This window comes from Vicia villosa, linkage group LG6, assembly GCF_029867415.1.
Source record: "Vicia villosa cultivar HV-30 ecotype Madison, WI linkage group LG6, Vvil1.0, whole genome shotgun sequence".
NCBI classification, from domain to species: domain Eukaryota; kingdom Viridiplantae; phylum Streptophyta; class Magnoliopsida; order Fabales; family Fabaceae; genus Vicia; species Vicia villosa.
In genome coordinates, this window is record NC_081185.1 from 103,748,692 (window position 1) to 103,772,953 (window position 24,262).

The following is a 24,262-nucleotide window of genomic DNA, read 5'->3' on the forward strand; positions in this document are numbered from 1 at the left end:
CGTGTGTGGAAATCACCTATTGAGAAAAATATGTGTTTTTATGTATATCAATATAAAACACAGAATCTGTACATGAATAAATAGCAACCAGAGGAAACTATGTAAAGAAAGCTCATAAAGGAGGTAATAAATACATATTCCTATAAATCCTCCACTATTAAGAATAAGGATGCAGATTATATAATCTTTCCTATAATAGCTCGCATGACAGTAGGCTGACAATTAATCTTCCAATACTCCCCCTCAAGTTGGAGTGTGGGGGTTATGAACACCCAACTTGACCGTAAGATCTTGAAACTGTCTGGACGCTAACGCTTTTGTGAATATGTCAGCCTGTTGTTTTGTGGTGTGAACATAGGTGGTGGAGATTATGCCTCTCTGCAAGTGAGTACGAATGAAATGATAATTCGTTTTGATGTGTTTCGTCCTTTCGTGGAAGACTGGATTTGCAGCAATGTGAATTGCAGCTTGATTGTCACAATGTAGCACTGTAGGACAATCATACTGAATTTGTAAACTTGATAATAAGCTGCGTAACCAGATGATTTCACTAACAGCTTGGTTCATGGCTCGATATTCTGCCTCACTTGATGATTTTGACATAGTAGTTTGCTTCTTTGTCTTCCATGATATTGGAGCGGGTCCTAATTTCATTAAGTAACCTGTAGTGGATCTTCGAGTTAAAGGGCATGACGCCCAATCTGAATCACAGAATCCTACCAGTTGTAGATCGTTGTCTTTAGGTAGGATGATAGCTTGTCCCAGAGACGATTTTAAATACCTTAGTACACGCATGGCTGCATCCCAATGAGCTTGACGAGGAGCTTGCATAAAATGGCTTAATATGTGAACTGAATAGGTAATCTCTGGTCGTGTAATGGTTAGATAGATTAGTTGCCCAACTAGCCTTCTATAACGAGGGGGATTTGTGAATATCGGCCCGGTATCCAAAGCAAGCTTTTGGTTTTGCTCCATTGGAAAGGAAGACGGTTTGCAGTCAAGCATCTTGCATTCACTTAAAATATCTAAAGTGTATTTGCGTTGGCAAATGAATAACCCAGCTGCTCCTCGTGCTAGTTCAAAGCCTAGAAAATATTTAAGAGATCCAAGGTCCTTCATGTGAAAGCAGTGCTTTAGATATTGTTTGAATTCATTGCATGTAGAACTATCATTTCCTGCAATTACCAGATCGTCTACATACACTAATACAGCCATGAACTTATTTATTTTAGTATAAGTGAATAAACTATGATCAGCATTAGATTCTTGGAAACCATAGTTTATAAGTGATTGAGAAAGCTTAGAGTACCAGTTTCGTGAAGCTTAATTTAAGCCATATAAGGAATTTCTTAAACGGAAAACCATTCCTTCTTTAGGAACTTGGTATCCATCCGGAACATGCATGTAGACTTCCTCTTCGAGGTCCCCGTGTAGGAAAGCGTTGCTTACATCCATTTGGTGAAGCTTCCACCCTTTTTCTACAGCTACCAAAAGAAAACATCGAACCGTTGTCATTTTAGCTACAGGAGCAAAGGTCTCGTTGAAATCTTCTCCTTCTATTTGGGTGAACCCTTTTGCTACAAGTCTCGCCTTGTACTTATCAACTTCTTCGGAAGCTTTATACTTTACCTTGTAGACCCATCGGCATCCCACTATCTTCTTTCCCACGGGTGGTAGCATAACATCCCAGGTTTTGTTGTCTTCCAAAGCTTTAATTTCTGCTGCCATAGCTTTTTGCCACTCGGAGTGCTTAGCAGCCTCTTGGTAACTCTTTGGTTCTTGAATGCTGCTAATTGCTGCAAGGTAGACCTGATGTCTATGGGAAAAACATTTATCATTGATAAAATTAGTGATAGCATAGGCTTTACCTGAGGAGTGTGACTGATTCGGGTGCTTGCTTATAGGGTTCTTGCTTGTTGTTGGGCGATAGTAATCTTTAAGGTATCCAGGTGGTCGTCTATCACGTGGTGTGAGATCAATCACGACATTTTGTTGTTGGGTTTCAACCCTCTCATCAACTAGGTCTTCTTGTATCATCTCCCCCTCAATTTGTGTTGTGTTTGAGTCTTCATTCTCTTGATCTTCTCGTTCCTCATCATTGGTCTCATCCTTATCTTCTTCATGGCTCTCCTCTCCGTGTGGATCAGAGATGTCATGAAAAATTCGAGTGTGTGCTTCTTTGGTTTTGTCTGTTTGAGACTCAATGTAGGGAAAAATGTTCTCATAAAATACCACATCACGCGAGGTATAAAACTCACGAGTCTTTAGATTGTAGACTCTCCAACCTTTTTGTCCTTGCGGATAACCGACGAAGACGCACCTCTCGGCTCTAGAGTCAAACTTGTCTCTTGATTTCAAACCTGTTCCGACATAACATAGGCACCCAAAGACTTTGAGGTGGTCATAAGTTGGTGGTTTTCCAAACAACATCTCAAAAGGAGTGAGACCCTTGTTTGCCACAGTAGGTGTCTTGTTAATGATGTGAGTCGCTGCTAGTATGAATTCTCCCCAAAAGTGAATAGGAAGATTTGCTTGAAACCTCAAAGCTCTTGCAACATTTAAAATGTGTTTGTGCTTTCTTTCTACACGTGCATTTTGTTGTGGTGTGGATACGCATGAATTCTCATGAAGTATCCCTTTGTCCATGAGGAAAGATTGCACCTTTGAGTTGGTGAATTCGGTTCCGTTGTCGCTCTGAATCCTCTTGATTTTTGTATTAAACTGTGTCTCTATCATTTTGAAAAAGTTCACAAGGATATTTGTAGTCTGATCTTTATGCTTCATTAGATACGCCCATGTTCCACGGGTATGATCATCAACCAATGTTAGAAAATAGTGTGATCCATCGTTCGAAGTGGTATTATACTTTCCCCATAAATCATAGTGAATCAAATCAAAAGGTCTCTCAGCTTTATTCATACTCTGTGAAAAGGAAAGTCAACACTGCTTGGATTTGTGACATATGTCACAACAATTTATTTTATCGAAATCAAAATTACATTTAATTAAACTAGACAATTGCCGAAGAGACTGAGTTGAGGGATGCCCCATTCTGTTGTGCCAAAGGGCAGTGGCGTCATGTTGATTCGTCGCATAAGCCATTCCTTGCTCCTTCCCTTTAAACACATAAACCCCATTTCGCAAGCTACCCGAACCAATCATCCTCCTCGTGGCTAGGTCCTGAATCACACAAGAATCAGAATGATAAGTAACCACACATTTCAAATCATGTGTCAGTCTATGTATTGAAATAAGATTGCACCTAAATTTGGGAACAATTAACACATTGACTAGCTTAATATGTTTATCGAGGTTGAGATTTCCAACTCTTTCTACAAGTACTGCTTCCCCTGTTGGGACAGTGATGTAAAAGGGTTTCTCAAGTGCTTTTACATTTTCTAGTATGAAAGAAGAGGGGGTCATGTGATGAGATCCCACTGTCCAAGATCCATTGGATCTGTATATTACCAGCTATGATTGATGCTTCTCTGTCCTTAAGTCGCATTCCATGTAGAGCATGGCATGTGCTTTCCACTTCTACATCTTCAAACCTTCAATTCTGATCGGTCTGAACCGTGGCAGCTTTTCCTCCAAACTTGATGTTCCCGCGTTGTGTTCTGCGAGTTTCCCAATGTGCAGGGTACCCAACTATTTCAAAACATTTAGCTTTGACGTGACCAACCTTCCCACAATGATCACAACTGGATTTTGGTTCATCTCTTCTCTGCTTATTTCCACCATTGGAATAAAATGTCGTTCCTTGCTCCACCTTTACATTTCCCTTCTTCCTTTCAGTGGTGCAGCGCGCCTCCTCTCTCAAGATATGATTGAGAGCACGCCTGAGTGAGGGTAGTGGATCAGAATTCAAGATTGTGGTCTTGACATGACCGTATTGTTCACTGTCTAGACCTCCTAGAAATAGATGAAGTCGTTGCTCTTCTTCTCTTTTCATCAATTCTTTCGAAGCTCCACAGGTGCAAGATGGCAACGGTTGAAGCTCATTTATTTCATCAAAGATGCTTTTGAATTGAGTGTAAAATTCAGTCACACTCAAATCCTCATTCTTCTGCATCAGACACAGATTGCACCATAGTTGGTGAATCCTAGGTGCATCTGCCTGAGCAAAACGTTCTTCGAGATCCAGCCAGATGTCCCTTTCAGTGGCTGCATGCGAGATACTTCCATGGAGTTTTGGATCTGTCGCGTTTATGATCCACGCCATCACCATGGAATCTGCTCTCTCCCAGTTTTGATAATCTGCACACTACTTTCCTGGATTTGTGAATGTTCCGTCAACGAAACCCAGTTTCATCTTTGCACGGAGTGCCATCTTCATCGAACGTGACCATGTTCGGTAGTTTCTGCCATTGAGCAAGGCTTCTACTAGGGGTGTTCCTGGGTTATCTGAGGAACTAAGGCAGTATGGCGAGTTTGGTGTAAGGACTGATGAGTTTTTGCCGTCATCGGAGGTATGAGATTTCTTCTCCGATTCGGTTTTTGGAGGACCATCGTGCTTTGATGCCATATTGAGAAAAATATGTGTTTTTATGTATATCAATATAAAACACAAAATTTGTACATGAATAAATAGCAACCAGAGGAAGCTATGTAAAGAAAGCTCATAAAGGAGGTAATAAATACATATTCCTATAAATCCTCCACTATTAAGAACAAGGATGCAGATTATATAATCTTTCCTATAATAGCTCGCATGACAGTAGGCTGACAATTAATCCTCCAATATCACCCTTTCATCCCACTGATTTCTTGAGCAATAAAATGTTTGAAGATTAGAGGAGGAACTCCACCTTGTCAGTAGCTTTCCACACAGCCACTACCAAGGTCACTAGAGATAGGAACCTCATTCTTTTCGCTGGAATTTGTCACTACCAATGACAACAACCTCAATCTTGCAAACTTCCTTAACAATTACAAATCTCCATAATCCAGATCTGAAATCAAAATATAGGTTGAAGATGAAAGAATTTATGTTTGCAAGAGTTTTTGTGTTTTCAAAATTGAGAGGGTGTTGATTTCACAAAATCACAATGTTGATTATGAAATTGCTTGTTGAAAATAAGATGACAAAATAAATTTATATGTGCTTGAGATTAATCACAAAAATGTATGGAAAATTTAGTTAGATTGGAGTCAAGAACATTTCATGAATTGAGTCAAATGAGAAAGTGGAGTGAAAAAATATCTCATAAAGAAATTGACCCATTTTTTGTGTCATTCGAATCACCTTATAACTTTGATCTGAGTCATGAAGGATCATGATTAGAATCAGGTGTAAAATATGATTCGAGTTACTTTGGAAAGGGACAAACAGAAAAATATGAAACCTTTCGTTATTAAAGTTAAGTATAAGGTGTGATTTGAATCAAATGAGGTAAAGTCTAACCAGATATTTCTGATTCGAATCTAGTGCAACTTGTGATTCGAGTCACATGGCTTCCTGATTTGAATCATGTTAAATTGTGATTTGAGTCACGGGTGTTAAAAACACTTCAGTTTGCCCCTATTCAATTTGATTCCAGTCAAGATATGGACATATAGCAACGTAAAATCTATCAAAGAGGAAATCAACCTTTCAGAAGAAGTGAGAATAAAAGCACCCTTAACCAACGCAGTCATTAGCAAAGAATGGCTTCAGGGTACAACCGTCACAGCTGATCCCGAGAATTACAAATAAGGGATCTAGTACTAAGGAAAGCATACATCAGAAATAAGAAAGCCCAAGATGGGATCTAGTAATAAGGAGGGAAGACATCAAAAATAAATTTTTGCATTTGGTTGGATCACAAGTAATTAGGCCCCGAGACTGGGATGGAACGAGTTTTATGTACAAAGTCAATCCTATAGCCAGAGTAAACCATGTCTTATTCAAAAGAAAAACGAAAATAACGGTTTTCCTTAACTCTAGATAATGCATAATATAGTTGAGAATCAAAAAATTTCCAGAGGTAAATTTTAGCTTTAGGTCTCCAGCTTCAACAACATTAGTGGTGTCAACATTAGTGGTGTCAGAGTCTCCCAACCTGACATTCTTTTCTTGTCTAACTATGTATATTTTGAACATACCACAATCATAACAGACATGAATGGAGGCACAAACTTCAATTCACCACCCATACAAACCACATACTATATTTTTTTTTGGTGTTAACCGACCGGTATCCGCGGGGGAAAGGGGCCCCACGTGACTAATCCGGACCCGGGCTCGGAGGCAAACCACATACTATATTGATTGCATTAATAATAGAATTATATTTCGGTTGGGTAAAAATTTACTTAAAAAAATTAATATTGGCCCTTAAAATCGGGTCAGAATATTCCACTACTATAATACAAACATCGAGATCAAGACACGAGTAGGACAATGGCTAGACCGTGATTGATGTTCTCCAAACAAAAAAACTTTTATCCATAATCTCCAAACCCCTTAATATAACACTTTTCCCTTTCAGCAATTTATAACCTCACAATAGTAATAAATAAATACAAAACACTAATCTTCTAATCACTCTTCCTTTTCATCATCGTTGATCTCGTCAAGAATCACAATTAACGCCACTATGAAAGCATAATCAACATTAGGATAAACTGTTACCATGAATTGGTCTTTACCGATTAAAACACTCTTAACAGTGTGCTTTTTGTGCATCTGCAGTTACAATAATAATATCACAAAATTAATTTATAATTAGTATAAATCCTAGTACATAATTAATTAAAACTAATTGTAATTAATGTATGATAAATTACCTGGGCAACAATGTTGTTAGATTCACCAGCATAAACAATACAAGAACGTTCCAGCCAACTACCTTTGACTTTAAAATCACAAACATCCTCTTTTGTGTTACCGGCTAAAAACACATCTAGTTTGGTCTTGAACTGAATTAGTGATGATCTCTTCAATGTAAATATAAGATCTTTTGATTCTGTGCTTTCGCCTTTGAAGCTTCCCACCGATCATGCATAGTTACTATCTGTGTACAATTAAATCAGATCAGTTAACAGTTCTGCAGAGATATCAGATATCATGGCCCAGGGCCAGGTTGAATCGCCAAAAAAATAGATGAAACAAGAAAGAATAAAGTCTTTCAAATGTATTCATTCATATTTCAATCCATCTTTCAAATGCTCAAAAACGCACAAGAAAGAAGCATGCAGTCTCTCTCCTAAACAACAGCCTCTGAATTAGGGTTTCTAATTTAATCAAGGAATCTGAACTTCTGACACCTCAAGCGGACTACATGGCCTCTCATATGAGTCAAATTTTCCTCATGCCAAGTTTCAAGTCCCGATTCAAAAGATTGCTCACTCAATGGCCCAAACGATCAATAATCGACTGGTTGACCTAAAAGTCAAACTATGGTCAAACCACAGTCAAAACTTCTGATTTTTGGTCAACATCCTCATTATGAAGTATCATTCACCATTTGATCAAGGACTGATCATGGTTCATCAAGAAATGATCAGAAATCAACAAATTCAAAAGTTTCTAAATTAGGGTTTCTATGTAAAAGTCAACTGAACTTTGACCAACCATAACTCCCTCATACTTTCTCAGAAATTCCTCAACCAAATCTCATTCTCAAGGAAGTTTGATTCTCTACAACTTTGATGTTGGGCCCAAGGTCAAGAAATGTTTCCGCATAAGAGATATGGGCCAAAACATTACAGGTCCCCCGAAAAGTCAATGAAAACACCTTTTGGGTCAAAGCTCATAACTTGAGAATGGAATATTCAATTGAGACGAAACCAAAAGCATCATTTAAAGGACACCATAAGCTTTCTAAAAAGATCAAGAACATTTCCATACAGTAAAAAATGAAGGAGTTATGGCTTGCACAAGTTGGGCAAAATTCAAGAAAAACACAAAAACCTAATTGCACAATTTGGTATTTTTGGATCAATGGGCCAAAAAATACACTCCAAACATGTCCATGGACTTTAGAATGATCATTAAATTAATTATTTTATACTTATAACATTTATCCAATTTATTTGAATTTTTAATTCATTTAAATATGGAATAAATCATATAAATGTGAAAAAATTAGTTTTAATCAAATATTTGATCCCCAAATAAATTTTAATCAACCATTAGGACAAATATATGATCCCAAATTCGTGGAGAGAGAAAAAGATTTAATTGGCATGTGATTGAATAAAAAATAGAAGGTTTTTACATGTATTTTCAATCAAATTTCCATGGGCCAATGTATGTGATCTCCTTCCAATTTTGTTGACCTAATATATATACAAAACATGCTCAGAATTTTAGGTGACGAAAAATTCTGAAGGAAGCAGCCTCAAAAACGCCTCACAAAACTCTCAAAAATTCACAAGAACTAGGGCAAACAAAAACCCTAATATCCAGCCGGTTTCAATCGATTTAAAGCCCCTAATCATCTTCTAGAGGTCTCCAGGAGCGTGTCCATGCCCTTACATCGTCCTAAAGCAGCCAAGAACCACTCTGTTCAGCAGCTCCGGTTTGGCTAAAATTATGGATTTCGTTTTGATTTTTCTATGCTTTTTTAACAGGTTTGATGCGTTTATTCGTGTTCAAGATGTTAATTAGGGAAGGAATGACGTATTACATGGGGACTTTAGGGCTTGAATGGGGTCATGCCATTGAAGGACCTTGGAAAGCTGTGAACGTCGAGCTGGGTCATATGATGATTTTTAGGGCAAGCCAGTACCACCATCAGGTTCGCAGACCTCAGTTTGGTGGGGGTAGGATTAATCCCGAGATTTTGTTCTTGATATTTTTGCAGGTTTGATTGTTGGGCTAACCGGAGAAGATGGAGGCGCCGCCACCGGCGGTGGTTGCAAGGTTCCCAAGACCTGGTCAATACATGCGTGGCATACTCCCTCCGTGTCATTGGTGGGTCAAAGCTTGAAGACTCTCTCTCCTCGTCTGATTCGTCTACTCCAGACATCTTGGCCCCCACGTTTTGATTCCACCAATAGCTAAGTGTTTCCTATTTATTTTTTTTGGTGTATGTTATTAGTAATTGATGATCTTGGCGCAGATGGCAACATGGTTGAATGGTTGAGTATTGTGTCCTGGGTTCGAGACCCCCCAGTGACAATTATATTTTTACAAGTTCTTTTCACAAGATTCAATGCTGCTGTCCCCTGAGTGACCATCATACGACCTCTTCATCACCACCACCAGATCTCTCTCTTCCAAAATCCAACGCATGAGGATACGCGGGTGCACCAAAGACCTTCACCAAGCAACAACACCTGATCCAGAGCTGAGTATTTCATAATTCTTTTTATTTATTTTATTTATTTAATTGATTTTGTTTTCTTTTTCTTTAATTTTTTCTTTCTTTTTCTTATTAAATTATTTTCAATTAAATCATTAGTATTTTTACAAATATTTAATTTTTATCGAAAACTCGATTTTTCCTTTAATTTTAATTTTTATTTATACGCTTAATAAGTTAAAATATTAGGCTTAACCCTATAACTATTAAATTTTGTTTAGGCTTATCTATTTGAACAAACTTTCGATTTCATTAACCTTTTAGGGTTTGTTCAATCCCATTTATTTATTCTATTAGGGTTTGTACCCATAAGTAACGAATCTTAAATGCACTAACACTTTTCTTCTTTTTCAACTTTTCAGGGTAAGTCAAAAATCCTCCGACTACGCGCCATGGCGATCAAAAAAAAGCTAAGTTTCTTATTCATTTCTTTATTTATTTTAATGTCTTTTTATTTTTATTTTAAAATAGGGTTTGCCTCGAGTAATCAATGAATCATGCCTACACTCACTCTATTATTTTTCTCTTAATTTTCAGAGTCAAGCGAGGGTTCGAGGAAGATCAAGGCTCAAGATAATTATTCATCCCTCTTATTTTTTTCTGTCTTTTAATTTCCCCCATCCCCGCAGGTGTTTATTGTAATAGCGTAGGACATTTATCTTTCTGCCTTTAATTTCCGTATGATTTTAACTGCGTGGTTAGTAATCTTAGGGAGTGCAAGCCTTTAACAGAATTAGGATAACTGACGGTACGAGATAAATATAATCGAATTGAACCCCGTGATTGTTGCACCCACACACCTTTAGGGTAATCCCTCTTGTTGCCTTTGTTTCCTGTTGCCTTATAAACCTGTTGCCTCTAAGTATGCTAAATAGTCAAAGTCCCTCGATTCTGAGGATACCTAAAGCAATGTTGCCTTCAAAGTTATTGAAACTCCCTCGAAGTTGCCTCGGTAAAAATGTGATGATTGTCCCAATTTCTAAGGTATCCTCGCATGATGCCTTAAATGACTATTCTATCCTTCCCTTAGACTATCTGCCCTCTTTATGGCATGGGACAGTCTTATGGCGAACGATAATTCGATGACCCTACACATCCAATTGAAAGACTTCCTGCCCTCTTTATGGTATGGATAGACCCTTTCACCCGAAAGACTAAAAGAACAAATTTTCAAACTTAGGGTAGTTGCTATTAATTGCTTGCTCTAAAATTCAAATTACTTTTCACACCTCTTTTCAAAATCAAATTCAAAAAGACTACGCTTATTTACAAGCTAAAGTTCTTCTTCAAAAATCTTTTCAAACATTTCAAACAATTCAAAAGTGAGCTAAGCAATTAAGAGGCCATGGAAAACCATGGATGCAAAGGGTGCCTTACACCTTCCCTTTGCATAATTACCCCCCGAACTCAAAATTTCTTAAAAGGTTTTTTCTGTTCTTTTAGCCTTTCTGATTTAATTTGGATAAAATAAAAGTCGGTGGCGACTCTTGCTTAACCGCGACATTTCGTTAAAGTCAGTTCACCGTATTACAGAACTAGTGACTCTGCTGGGGATGCTTTCGATTAAAAGAGGGGTTACCTTAGAGCTTAGGATTCACTTTAATTGTTTGATTTGTCTGCTTTATATTTCAAAGGCTGTTTTGGGTATTTACTTGTGTGAAAGATCCTAACCCGGATCTGAGAACCTTAGGTAAATGGCATGAGACCAAAGAGACTGCACAGCGTATACTGATGTGGTTGATCTGGTGTCCATCGTTAGTGTGACACATTTGTTTGTCCTGGTGTTCCTTGGGATCCGACTTGAGGAAACACTTGGCTGCTGCGTGGTGTCATTAAGCACTAATTTGCCCCTAGAACCCTAGTTGAACTTGACTTTGGCCTATTAGAAAGTAGCGAGATGGCTGGCTTTGGTTCCGACTGAAGTTGGTTGATACTCGAAGTTACACTCATATGGACTGGACTTTCAGGACCTTCTCGGTCGGTGATTCGATTGCCGAACTGAGATAAACGCCTTCGAGAAAGGTCAATGATATGAGCTCCCTAGAACCCGATCTTTATATAGGACAGGTTGAACCGACTTAACTTCAGTGGGGAGGGTACTTACCTACGAACTTCATGCAAGCCTCTAAACCTAAGGGCACTTGTGTGACTTGTTTGTGTTTGCTACTAACCTTTGTTTCCTTGCAGGTTTTGTTAAAGGACTTGTTTGCCCTTACTAACACATGATGTGCCTAATGAACTGCATTCGCATAACATTCATGACATCATGACATCATAAGCACAACATGATTTAACTAACCCTTTCAAGGATCTTAGGGATTTAGGGCGCACAATTTCAGGTACTCTTATCAAGGACTGAATTCCTAATCAAGGGGCAAGAGGATTTATTTTCCTCTAGCCACATACCTTCCAATCCATAGACTCAGTACCTATCAAGGGGCAAGAGGATTTATTTTCCTCTAGCCACATACCTTCCAATTTAAGAAGCATCCTGAATCAGAGGCGATGACCCACTCAATATGGTGAGCTTGATTCTTAAAGAAGGACGCTTAAAGACGAAAGCCAAGGTTTCGCAGACGAAGCTGTGACCGATTAAATGTCTAAATGTTGCTAACTAAATTCCTAAAGATCCTTGAAAAGATTGCATTTGCATTCACAACATCACATAGAACTGACTTTGCCTTTCAGGTCGACCAACCGGTCAGACAGATACCATCAACAAATCAATCTCTCTCAGATGCACATTCTGGAAGCATGACCCCCAGACTTCTGACATTTTCCAATCAGATATACATTCCGGAAGCTCGAACCCCGGACATTCTGAAACATTCCAATCAGATGCACATTCTGGAAGTATGACCCCCAGACTTCTGAAACACTCCAATCAGATATACATTCCGGAAGCTCGAACCCCAGACATTCTGAAAGTTCCAATCAGATGAACATTCTGGAAGCTTGGCCCCCAGACTTCTGAAACATTCCAATCAGATATACATTCCGGAAGCTCGAACCCCGGATATTCTGAAAGTTCCAATCATATGAACATTCTGGAAGCTTGACCCCCAGACTTCTGAAACATTCCAATGAGATATACATTCCGGAAGCTCGAACCCCGGATATTCTGAAATTTCCAATCAGATGAACATTCTGGAAGCTTGACCCCCAGACTTCTGAAACATTCCAATCAGATATACATTCCGGAAGCTCGAACCTCGGACATTCTGAAACATTCTTATCAGATATACATTTCGGAAGCTTGAACCTCGGATACTCTGAATCTCTACACCGGTTCCCCAACAACGACGAAAGCCAAACGTACCTAAGCGTCAACTCACCAAGATCAATATGTCATTGGCTCAAGCATTACAACATCTGTTGAAGCTCGAATTGATTACTCCGAGGGACCCTCCTAAGAATCCTAACACCTCCACTTCTGGCTATAAACTCAATGCGAGGTACGCGTACCATTCCAATAGTCCTGGACATTACACAAACAATTGCTGGACATTGAAGAATAAGATTCAAGATCTGATCAATGACGGAGAAATCAAATTCAACCCTCCTGAAAACTTCTGTGGTGATCACCGCTCCTATGCCTAGTCATGACAAAACTGATTAACGTTAAGACGGATGAACTTTTGGATCATTAGATCTACTCTTGTTTGCAAGTCTCTTTTTGTTTGTTTAAACATTTGACTCATGATAGACATTATCTGCTCTAATAATCATCATCAGTGCATTGCATATGTTTGTCTTGAATAAATTATTTCGCTATCACTCATTTTTAAGTATATCTATACTTTGCATATGTTTTGTGTTTATTCAATTCCTGCTAAGCTGTAAGTCTTTTGAGGGAGGATGACGAAAACGATACCGCAACCTCATACAGTATGCTTTTGAGCGGACTATGCTGACGATGTACAGGCATTGTTTCAATTCCTAAACAGCGGAGATATAAGGATGTTAATCCCTCGTCAACCCCTTTGAGCCTAAGAAGTAGAAGTTTCTTTCTTGTACTAATTAAAACCCTTGATCATAACCTGGGGCAGGGTAGTTCTCAGTTAATTTGGCTGCGCAGTCTATTTTAAGAGAATCATTCCGTACACCTTTCAACAAAGGTTTCAATCACAAGCGTTCATCCGCACACATCAAAGAAGTGTTGGAGATATCAATCAAAATCCAATAATGGTTCATCAATCATTAAGCAAGGCATTCAACATCTTTCAAAAAATGAATGAATGGAAAAACAAATATACAAAGAAAAGCCTGCTAAGTCAAAGATCAAAAAATGACTTAGGCAAAAATCAAGGCATCCCGCTAACTGTAAGCTCAAAATAGACAATTCAGGCAAAAGTTAGGGATATCAAAAAGATGAAAAAAGAGAAGTCAATAAATTCCTGAACAACACAATGTTGTGATTACCAAAAGGAAGAAGTGACTGCCATCTCAAAAGTTCTCTTTGCTTGTGAACCACCATCATTATCAAAGGTGCAAATCCAAAAGTCTCTTGGAACCTGAATGCATAAGTTGAATTAACTGAGCTTAGGATTGAAGTGAAGGATAGAAAAACACTTAGAAAGGGGGGGTTTGAATAAGTGTAGCTTTAAAAACTTGACAGATAAAAATAAGTTGCACAGATATTTTTATCCTGGTTCGTTGTTAACTAAACTACTCCAGTCCACCCCCGCAGAGATGATTTACCTCAACTGAGGATTTAATCCACTAATCGCACGGATTACAATGGTTCTCCACTTAGTCAGCAACTAAGTCTTCCAGAGTCTTCTGATCACACACTGATCACTCCAGGAACAACTGCTTAGATACCCTCTAAGACTTTTCTAGAGTATACTGATCCACACGATCACTCTAGTTACAACCTGCTTAGATAACCTCTAAGACTTCCTAGAGTATTCTGATCCACACGATCACTCTAGTTCCTTACAACTTAATGTAATCAATTCTAAGAGTATTACAAATGCTTTTTAAAAGCGATAATCACAAACTGTGATATTTCTCTCAACGTTTAAGCTTAATCTCACTAATATATTACAACAGCAATGTAGTGAGCTTTGATGAAGATGAAGATTCTGAGCTTTGAATTTGAACAGAGTTTCAGCAAGTTAATAGGCGTTGTTTTGTTCAAGATCGTTAACCTTGCTTCTCATCAGAACTTCATATTTATAGGCGTTGGAGAAGATGACCGTTGAGTGTATTTAATGCTTTGCGTGTTCCGTACAGCGTCGCATTTAATGTTATACGCTTTTGTCAACTACCTCGAGCCTTGTTCACGCTGTGTCTACTGACGTAGCCTTTAGTAGCTTTTAACGTTCCTTTTGTCAGTCAGCGTAGCTTGCCACTTGTACTTCCTTCTGATCTGATGTTTGTGAATACAACGTTTGAATATCATCAGAGTCAAACAGCTTGGTGCATAGCATCTTCTGATCTTCTGACCTTGAAGTGCTTCTGAGCGTGATACCATCAGAACTTCAGTGCTTCTGTTCTCTTGTTCTTCTGATGCTTCCATAGACCCATGTTCTGATTCTGCTTCGACCATCTTCTGATGTCTTGCCAGACCATGTTCTGATGTTGCATGCTGAACCCTTTGAGACAAAGCTTCTGAGCGCTGAATTATGCGTACTCTTTATATATTTCCTGAAAAGGAAATTGCATCGGATTAGAGTACCATATTATCTTAAGCAAAATTCATATTATTGTTATCATCAAAACTAAGATAATTGATCAGAACAAATCTTGTTCTAACAATCTCCCCCTTTTTGATGATGACAAAAACATATATAAATGATATGAATTTGCGATCAGAAAGAACAGACGGAAAAAGACAAATTACACAGCTATAGCATAAGCATATGAATATGTCTCCCCTTGAGATTAACAATCTCCCCCTGAGATAAATAATCTCCCCCTGAAATAAATACTCGAAGAACTTTAATAAAAGACTTCCCTGATTATTTCGGTAGAGACGATCATATAAGCTTCTGTCTTCAGAGAATTCATAGCTTCTGACTTCTGCTTCCATTGGACAGCTTCAGAACTAGAATTTCTTTAGATCCCTAGAACACTCACAGCTTCTGATTCCTGCTTCCATCTGGGACAGCTTCAGAACTTGAATTTCTTTGATCTTCTGAACATTCACAGCTTCTGACTTCTGCTTCCATCTAGGACAGCTTCAGAACTTGAATTTCTTTGATCTTCTGAACATTCACAGCTTCTGATTTCTGCTTCCATTTAGGACAGCTTCAGAACTTGAGTTTTCTGGATCTTTAGAACATTCGCAGCTTCTGATTTCTGCTTCCCTCGGATAGCTTCAGAGCTTTGAATTTCTACCAACATCACTTCATGCTAGATTTGTATCAGAACATTGTTGAATGTACCAGAGCATCATCAGAGCATCTCTACATCCTGAAATGTTACAGAACAAAAACTAAACGACAAAAGTCAGCATGAACGAGTTAGAACATAAAATATATATTCGAACACATTATATGTATCAGAGCCATATAGGCTAAAGTAATGTATCAGAGCAAATAGAATTTTGTCAGATCAAATAGACAAATATGGATCAAATTCTATTATCAGTGCTTCTGATTCATTCTTCTTTCTTGCTTCTGATTTCTGAGGCTTGATAGCACTCAGCTTGCTTCAGTTTCCATGGTTTTGCTTCTTGTGTTTGCTTTGAAGATTCTCTTCACTTCTTTATACCTGCAAAACACTTAAACCATATAGAACTTGCAGTTCTTGTTAGTGAATGTGTGGGAGCTTTACCCAGCAACTGATAGATTAATCAAATCATTTATCATTTATCTTCTCCCCCTTTTTGTCATAACATCAAAAAGAATATTTCAAAAAGATTCAGATGAATAAAACGACAAATAAAATCACTGGAATGAAAAAACAAAGAAACTTTTCATTGATAATCAAAAGAAGGATTACAGGAGAGGAATGCAGGAAAACAGATGCAACAAGGAAAGAAAACTACAAAGACCAAAGGACTAAGATCCTAGCCTACGCAAAATCCGTGCCAGAACATCATGAATCCCGTCAGTGCTTGTAGCTTGCCTTGCCATGAAGGAGCGAAACTCAGCAGTGGCTGCTTCTTGCGCGTCCAAACGAGAAGCCAGCATAGCTTGATTCTGATGAAGAGTTTCCAAAGTCTCCATCAGAGCTGAGGTTTCACCAGAAGAAGAGGCACCTGAATTGCTGCCAAAGGGGACAGCAATCTCAGCAGGGTGATCTTCTGGGAGATCTTCAGCTTGTGCATCTTCCATTTCCTCATCTGAGTCTGACTCAGAAGTAGCCTTAGCATATTCTGGTTCAGGCAGCTCAGAAGTTCCAGCTTCCAACGCTTGAAGAATAGCTGCTAGGTTTGTTGGAGGAGTAGGACCAGCAACTTCAGCAGGATAAGCCACTACTGGAAAAACCATGTGAGGTGCTTTTTCAGAAGGGTTCATTCTGAACCAGTTAAACAGCCACTGAAAATCTCCAGTTAGCACAGGAAACCATGGTTTCCACACCACGATGTCTCTGCAGAGATTTTCTTCTTCCAACTCTTCTGCAGGTATCTTCTTCTCAAGAACACTTCTGTTCCTGATGAGATGGTGATAGCTGCTTTCACCAGCTTCCAGCCGAAGACCACGAATACCAGGAGCTTCAGACATGATCCTTCTCTGAGTGTCTGTTGCCCTATCCAGAAAATCCTGACGAAAGGTATCCCAAAGGTTGCTTGTGGCATACTCATCCAGATGGTTAAGGTGAGCAGCACCCAGAATCTCCAACCAGCCATTTACATCAGAATGTAAAATCTCCAGATATGATTGAGTGGTAGGGGTTGGAGGGTTGACAGTGAACCTGGAGTCGGGAAGAACAACACTGTAGGGATTAGGTGTTCTGGTGGGAAAAGGGTGTGAGAGAGATGAAGACATGTCTGATGGATGGGTTGAAGGAGAGGAGATACCAGATGGTGAAGAAGGTGGTTCCGAGAGGGTGAATGAGGAGGAAGAGGTGGTGGAGGTCTTTGAGAAGGGAGTGATCCTTACTCTTTTTGGTTTGGTTTCTGGTTCGACAGTTGCCTTTCTCTTTTGTTTCCGATCATTATCTTGATTCCCAGAGCTTGACGATGGATTCATGATGAAGTTGCAGATATTGGAAACTGCTAGGGTTTATGATATGAAAAGAGAGAGACGAAAAAGAAACTGAATGCAGAGAGAGAGAAATATGAGAGGGAAAAGAAACGTTTGAAGAATATAAAAAGAAAACTGAAAGAGAGTAAATGATGAAAAACATTTAATGTTACGTGACGTGAGGAGAGATAATAATGACAAAAGATGTGATTTGCACAGTTACCTAAGTAGACGTCCCCTCAACTGCACGCACGCTTGTCCAGGAATAGTGAACACGTGTTTACCATCTGGATAGCCAGTTACAGCTGTTTTGCTTTTAAAGAGATTCTGAATCAACTTAGACAATGAAACGTTAGTAATAACTGAATCACAATTCTAATTGATTTCAATCAGAACTTCTAAAAAAAATTGTCATTTCAGCAGATACCCATACATAAGAATTTCTCATCTTCTCATTTTTGGCTTGTTTCTGAAGACCCATTTTGTACCTATTATATTGAATCCATCTGGTCTAGGAACACGATCCCAAACATCATTCCTTGTAAACTGATTTAGTTCTTCTTGCATAGCAATTATCCAGTCTGGATCTTCTAGAGCATGATCAACAGAAGTTGGCTCGATCAAAGATACAAGACCTAATTGACAGTCTGCATTGTTCTTAAGGAATGCTCTTGTTCTGATTGGATCATCCTTCTTTCCAAGAATGACATCTTCCGAATGACCAGAGATGAGTCTGGATGATCTTCTGACAGATGGTTCTTCAGAAATGCTTAGATTCTCCAGAGAAGCTGATACTTGATCTTCAGATTCTTTGCTTCTGAGAAGCTCTGCTTCTGATGCGTTGCTTCTTGGCTCAACAACTTCTGATATATCAATATCCCAATCTGCAAAATTATCAAACTGCTTTGGTTTTTCAGAACCAAGCTTATCATCAAACCTGATATTGATTGATTCTTCTACAATCAATGTTTCAGTATTGTATACTCTGTAGCCTTTTGAGCGTTCAGAATATCCAAGAAGGAAACATTTTTGTGCTTTGGAATCAAACTTACCAAGATGATCTTTAGTGTTCAGAATAAAGCATACACATCCAAAAGGATGGAAATATGAAATGTTGGGCTTTCTATTCTTCCACAATTCATAAGGAGTCTTATTTAGAATAGGTCTGATAGAGATTCTATTCTGAATATAGCATGCAGTGTTTATTGCTTCTGCCCAGAAATGCTTAGCCATATTGGTTTCATTGATCATGGTTCTGGCCATTTCTTGCAGAGTCCTATTCTTTCGTTCTACAACCTGTCGCACCCCAATTTTTGACCCACATATTTCATTCACTTGATATTATCACATTCGTATTTCATCTGCATTATCACATCGTTGCATATTTTAAAAAAAAATTAGACTTTTATTAAAGTCAACAAAAATAGCTTTTACATCCACATAGTTGCTTATTTATCCAAGTTTCATTTTATTCTTAGATAATAAATAATTGTTTGTTTTTATTATTATTATATTTTAAATAAAAAAATTGTGTTTTAATTTCTAGTTTAAATTTATTTTAATTTTTATCTTGTTCATTTATTAGGAATAGTGGTATTTTTATGTTTTAGGATTTATTTTAGTTATTGTTATACAAATAAAAAAGAGTCAGTGTAAGGCCCATTCATCAAAGCCCATTTCTTTTTTTCTTTGTTATCAATTTTAGTACAAGTCAAACAAAAAATATAGTACAAAAAATTTGTCTTCACTTGCCATGTTTCACCATCATCTTTCCTGCTATCTCAAAACAAATGCATCAGTCCAAACACTCTGGTCCAAACATGCATAAAACAACAAAAATTGCAATTTGCTGCTCCACCAAAGACCTGCCAGACCAGTCCAAGAATTGCTCAAAAATAGTCATACAATTACCTGCATCAAAAAAGCTAAAATCAGCATACTGAAAGTGTTCAAAATTCACCACAATTTCCCCCCAAAACTCATTGCAATTCACCTATAAGACCACCCAACAATCTCATAACAAAAAAGAAAAAAGGGAGAACAGATTCGGTAAACAAAAAAAAACCTCTCAACAACCAAACTCTGACCTTCCCTAAACCTCACACACAAAAAACGATACACTCAATAGCAACCTCAACATCATAATCAGAACCTTGCACCTTGACTCAACCATATCCAAACACATAAAAACAGAAGCTCGCCTTCACCATCCAAATTTCCACAACATACCTTCAACTCCATAAACCAACAATTACTTGGTTTAAACTTCTGCAGAAACACACACCTCCAAACATCCATCAACGCACAGAAGGAAAACGCAGAGATCAATCGAAGCAACAATAACAACCGAATCACGCTCAGATCGGAAAGAAGGTGGACGAAGAAGAAAATTTTCGCAGCAGCTGAAACAATCAGAAAAGAGTATCGTACCTTCTTTGCCTTTGTCTCTGTATCTTAATGTTGTCTCTGATTTAAATTTCTGCTTATAACATGTAATCTTAGAATCATAATGAAATCGGGGTGATTTGGGTTTTACAGAGGGGTTTGGGTATTGTATGTTATTGCTTGTTGTTTATATGCTTTCATGGCTATTGAAATCGAGAGAGGGTTGACCGCGAGAGAAGCGAGAGATCCTTAGAGCGATTGAGAAAGAGATTCAGATGTTGCTGTTTTTTTCTGGAGATTTGAAAACGAGTGAGGGAGAGAGAGTTAGTTACTGCGTTTTCTTTTCCTTCAATAAACGCTGGGGCGGCTGATTTTTCTTCAACTAGTTGCTTAGGTTTTTCTTGTGGCCATATGGGCCTTACTGGAATCCGGCCCAGTCCGGTTTACTACCTTGCACCACCCATTATCAGCGAACTCACCCCTTCCTTGCTCTAGTTTATTGTTTGTTTTTGGGCCAGAGTTATTTGGGCCCAGCGCCCAAAGCTTTGTTTACACCCCTATGTTTTATTTCTTTATATCTTTTGATTATTTGTTCATTATAGTTTTGTTTATTGTTTGTTTGGTGTTACTAATTTCTAATTCATGATGATATTCAAAAATACACAAATATGTTTTTAATTATGATTTTATTTTAAAAATACCAAAAATACAATAAAACTTGGTCCAACGCCAAGTCGTTACAAATAAACTTCTCGATCCAACGTCGAGTTTTCTTTGTTACAAAATTATTCTCTTTAAACCATATCGAAAGATCGAGTGACAAGAAGTGTACACCTCTTGAATACCTCGATTCTTTTGGATTAACACTTTTTTTTTCTTAATCAAATCAAAACGATCAAGTGACAAGGGGTGAACACCTCTTGAATACCCTGATCTTTTGAACTAAAACATTTTAACCAAATCAAAGTGATCAAGTGACAAGAAGTGAACACCTCTTGAATACCTTGATCCTTTGAATCAAAACGCATTAATCAAATCAAAGCGATCAAGTGACAAGAAGTGAACACCTCTTGAATACCTTGATCCTTTGAATCAAAACAATAATCTAATCAAAGTAATCAAGTGACAAGAAGTGCACACCTCTTGAATACCTTGATCTTTTGAACTAAAACACATTAATAAAATCAAAGTGATCAAGTGACAAGAAGTGAACACCTCTTGAATACCTTGATCCTTTGAATCAAAATACCTTAATCAAATCAAAGCGATCAAGTGACAAGAAGTGAACACCTCTTGAATACCTTGATCCTTTGAATCAAAACATATTAATCAAATCGAAAGATCTTGTGACAAGAAGTGCACACCTCTTGAATACCTTGATCTTTTGAATTAAAACAAATTAATTAATTTGGACAACAAGTGAAAATGGGGCTAGCTCCTGTTCAATACCTTGGGTAAAGACGCGCTAGGTGAACACCTATGCTCAATCCTTTGCTAAACGTCCCTTTAAAACACAACTTCATTTTCATTCAAACATTTTTGCCTTATGGCTTTTAAATCTCTTTTCATAAACGAGACACTTATTCAATTTCAATACGAACATACTTCCACATGTGAAGATCGAATATCTTCCACTCGAATGCGATGATGGCCAAAATCATGTCTTATCTTGATCTAGTTATCCATTCTTGTAGTGATGTCATATCCATGTGCGCATAGTATTTCCATTTGAAAGCGATCGAGTACCTCTCGCTAAAATCAATCAACAAACTTTTCGTGGTTCTTAGCCCGAACTACGATTGCTCTGACTTTCCCATTGCACTAGGGAATACGTAGGCACAAGATACAAACGTCTTGGCGAGCATAATAATAAAAAATCTTTCTTTTTTCTTCATAATAAATAAACCCCTAAAAACATTTTCTTCTATCTTTTCTCGATTAATAAGCTAAAGAACGCAAACATTACGCAAACACTCATTCATAAACTAACTAAATGGGTCCCATCGAGTACGATGGAGGTGAGGGGTGCTAATACCTTCCCCTTGCCTAACCGACTCCCGAACCCTAATTTGGTTGCGATGACCATCTTATCCATTTGTTTTTATTCATGGGTTTTATTCGATATTTTCCCTTTCCTTTTTGGAACAAATAAAGATCGGTGGCGACTCTGTTCTTTTTTGAGTGTGTAGACACCTCGAGCTTTTTTTAGCGCTACACAACCCCATTTTGCTGTGGAGTTCTAGGACAAGAGAAATCATGGGCAATACCATTTTCTTTGAAGAATTCTTCAAAGGATCTGTTCTCAAATTCACCACCATGATCACTTCTAACCTTTATGATTTTACACTCTTTTCAGATTGAATCTGAATGCAGAAATCAAAGAACACTGAATGAGTCTCATCCTTGTGTTTCAAGAATTTTACCCAAGTCCAGCGGCTATAATCATCTACGATGACTAATCCATATTTCTTCCCTCTGACAGATGCTGTTTTGACTGGGCCAAACAGATCAATGTGCAAGAGTTCTAATGGCCTTGAGGTAGAAACAACATTCTTGGACTTGAATGCAGGTTTGGAGAACTTGCCCTTCTGACATGCTTCACAAAGAGCATCCGATTTGAATTTCAAATTAGGGAGTCCTCTGACCAGATTCAGTTTGTTAATCTGAGAAATCTTTCTCAAACTAGCATGACCTAATCTTCTGTGCCAGACCCACTGCTCTTCAGAAACAGACATAAGACAAGTCACCTTCTGACTCATAAGATCTTGCAGATCTGTCTTATAAATGTTGTTCTTCCTCTTGCCTGTAAATAGGATTGAGCCATCCTTCTGATTTACAGCCTTGCAAGACTCTTGATTAAAGATTATATCATAACCATTGTCACTCAATTGACTGATAGATAAGAGGTTATGTGTTAATCCTTCTACAAGAAGTACATTAGAAATGGAAGGAGAGTTACCAGACTTTATAGTTCCAGAGCCAATTATCTTGCCCTTCTGATCTCCTCCAAACTTGACTTCTCCTCCAGACTTAAGCACCAGGTCTTGGAACATAGACCTTCTTCCTGTCATGTGTCGTGAGCATCCAGAGTCCAGGTACCATGACATGTTGTGCTTTGTCCTTTTTGCAGTCAAGGATATCTGCAATAGGAATAATCTTATCCTTAGGTACCCATATTTTCTTGGGTCCTTTCTTGTTAGATTTTCTCAAGTTCTGATTGAACTTGGGTTTAACATTGTAAGCAATAGGAGGAACAGCATGATAATTTTTAATGTGAGTTTCATGATATTTCCTAGGTTGTGTCACATGCTTTTTGGTGTGTGTTATGTGAAAACTTTGAGCATGTGAAGTGTGCCTAATATCATGGGAGTGGCCATACTTGAACTGATCATACAATGGCTTGTATGTGAATTTCATTTCATCAACAGGTTCAAGTTTGTATGGGGTTTCACCCTCAAAACCAATGCCGACTCTTTTGTTTCCAGACACAGCATATATCATAGAAGCTAGCTGACTTCTGCCAATACTTCTAGATAAGAACTTCCTGAAACTTAAATCATATTCTTTCAGAATATGGTTTAGACTAGGAGTGGATTTCTCTGAATCAGAAGGAGATCCAATATTATTGGATAATTTTAAAAGTTTTTCTTTTAATTCAGAATTCTCCAACTCAAGCTTCTTTGTTTCAAATTCAAATAGCTTTTTCAGCTTTTTGTATTTGAGACTGATCTGAGACTTGAGTTCCAGAAGTTCAGTTAGACCGGAAACTAACTCATCTCTAGTAAGTTCAGAAAATACCTCTTCAGAATCTGATTCTGATGTAGATTCTGATCCGTCATCTTCTGTCGCCATCAGCGCACAGTTAGCCTGCTCATCTTCAGAGTCTGAATCAACTTCTGACTCATCCCAGGTTGCCATAAGACCTTTCTTCTTATGAAACTTCTTCTTGGGATTTTCCTTCTGAAGTTTTGGACATTCATTCTTGAAGTGTCCAGGCTCATTGCATTCATAGCACATGACCTTCTTCTTGTCAAATCTTCTGTCATCAGAAGATTCTCCACGTTCAAATTTCTTTGAACTTCTGAAGCCTCTGAACTTCCTTTGCTTGGTCTTCCAGAGTTGATTTAGCCTTCTGGAGATCAAAGACAGTTCATCTTCTTCTTCAGATTCTGATTCTTCAGGATCTTCTTCTCTAGCCTGAAAAGCGTTAGTGCATTTCTTGATATTGGATTTTAATGCAATAGACTTACCTTTCTTTTGAGGCTCATTTGCGTCCAGCTCTATTTCATGGCTTCTCAAGGCACTGATAAGCTCTTCCAGAGAAACTTCATTCAGATTCTTTGCAATCTTGAATGCAGTCACCATAGGACCCCATCTTCTGGGTAAGCTTCTGATGATCTTCTTTACGTGATCAGCCTTGGTGTATCCCTTGTCAAGAACTCTCAATCC

At 38.1% G+C, this 24,262-nt stretch overlaps 1 protein-coding gene and 1 pseudogene across 1 annotated transcript; both read right to left on the reverse strand.

Annotated features, from left to right (window-relative positions):
- Positions 1 to 243: 243 nt before the first annotated feature.
- On the reverse strand, positions 244 to 1,215 carry LOC131614263 (uncharacterized mitochondrial protein AtMg00810-like). The gene has a single exon (XM_058885876.1). The coding sequence runs from the start codon at positions 1,213 to 1,215 to the stop codon at positions 244 to 246; it is 972 nt and encodes a 323-aa protein (XP_058741859.1).
- Positions 1,216 to 6,303: 5,088 nt separating this feature from the next.
- On the reverse strand, positions 6,304 to 8,954 carry LOC131614264 (protein LURP-one-related 15-like; annotated as a pseudogene).
- Between the last annotated feature and the right edge of the window lie 15,308 nt (positions 8,955 to 24,262).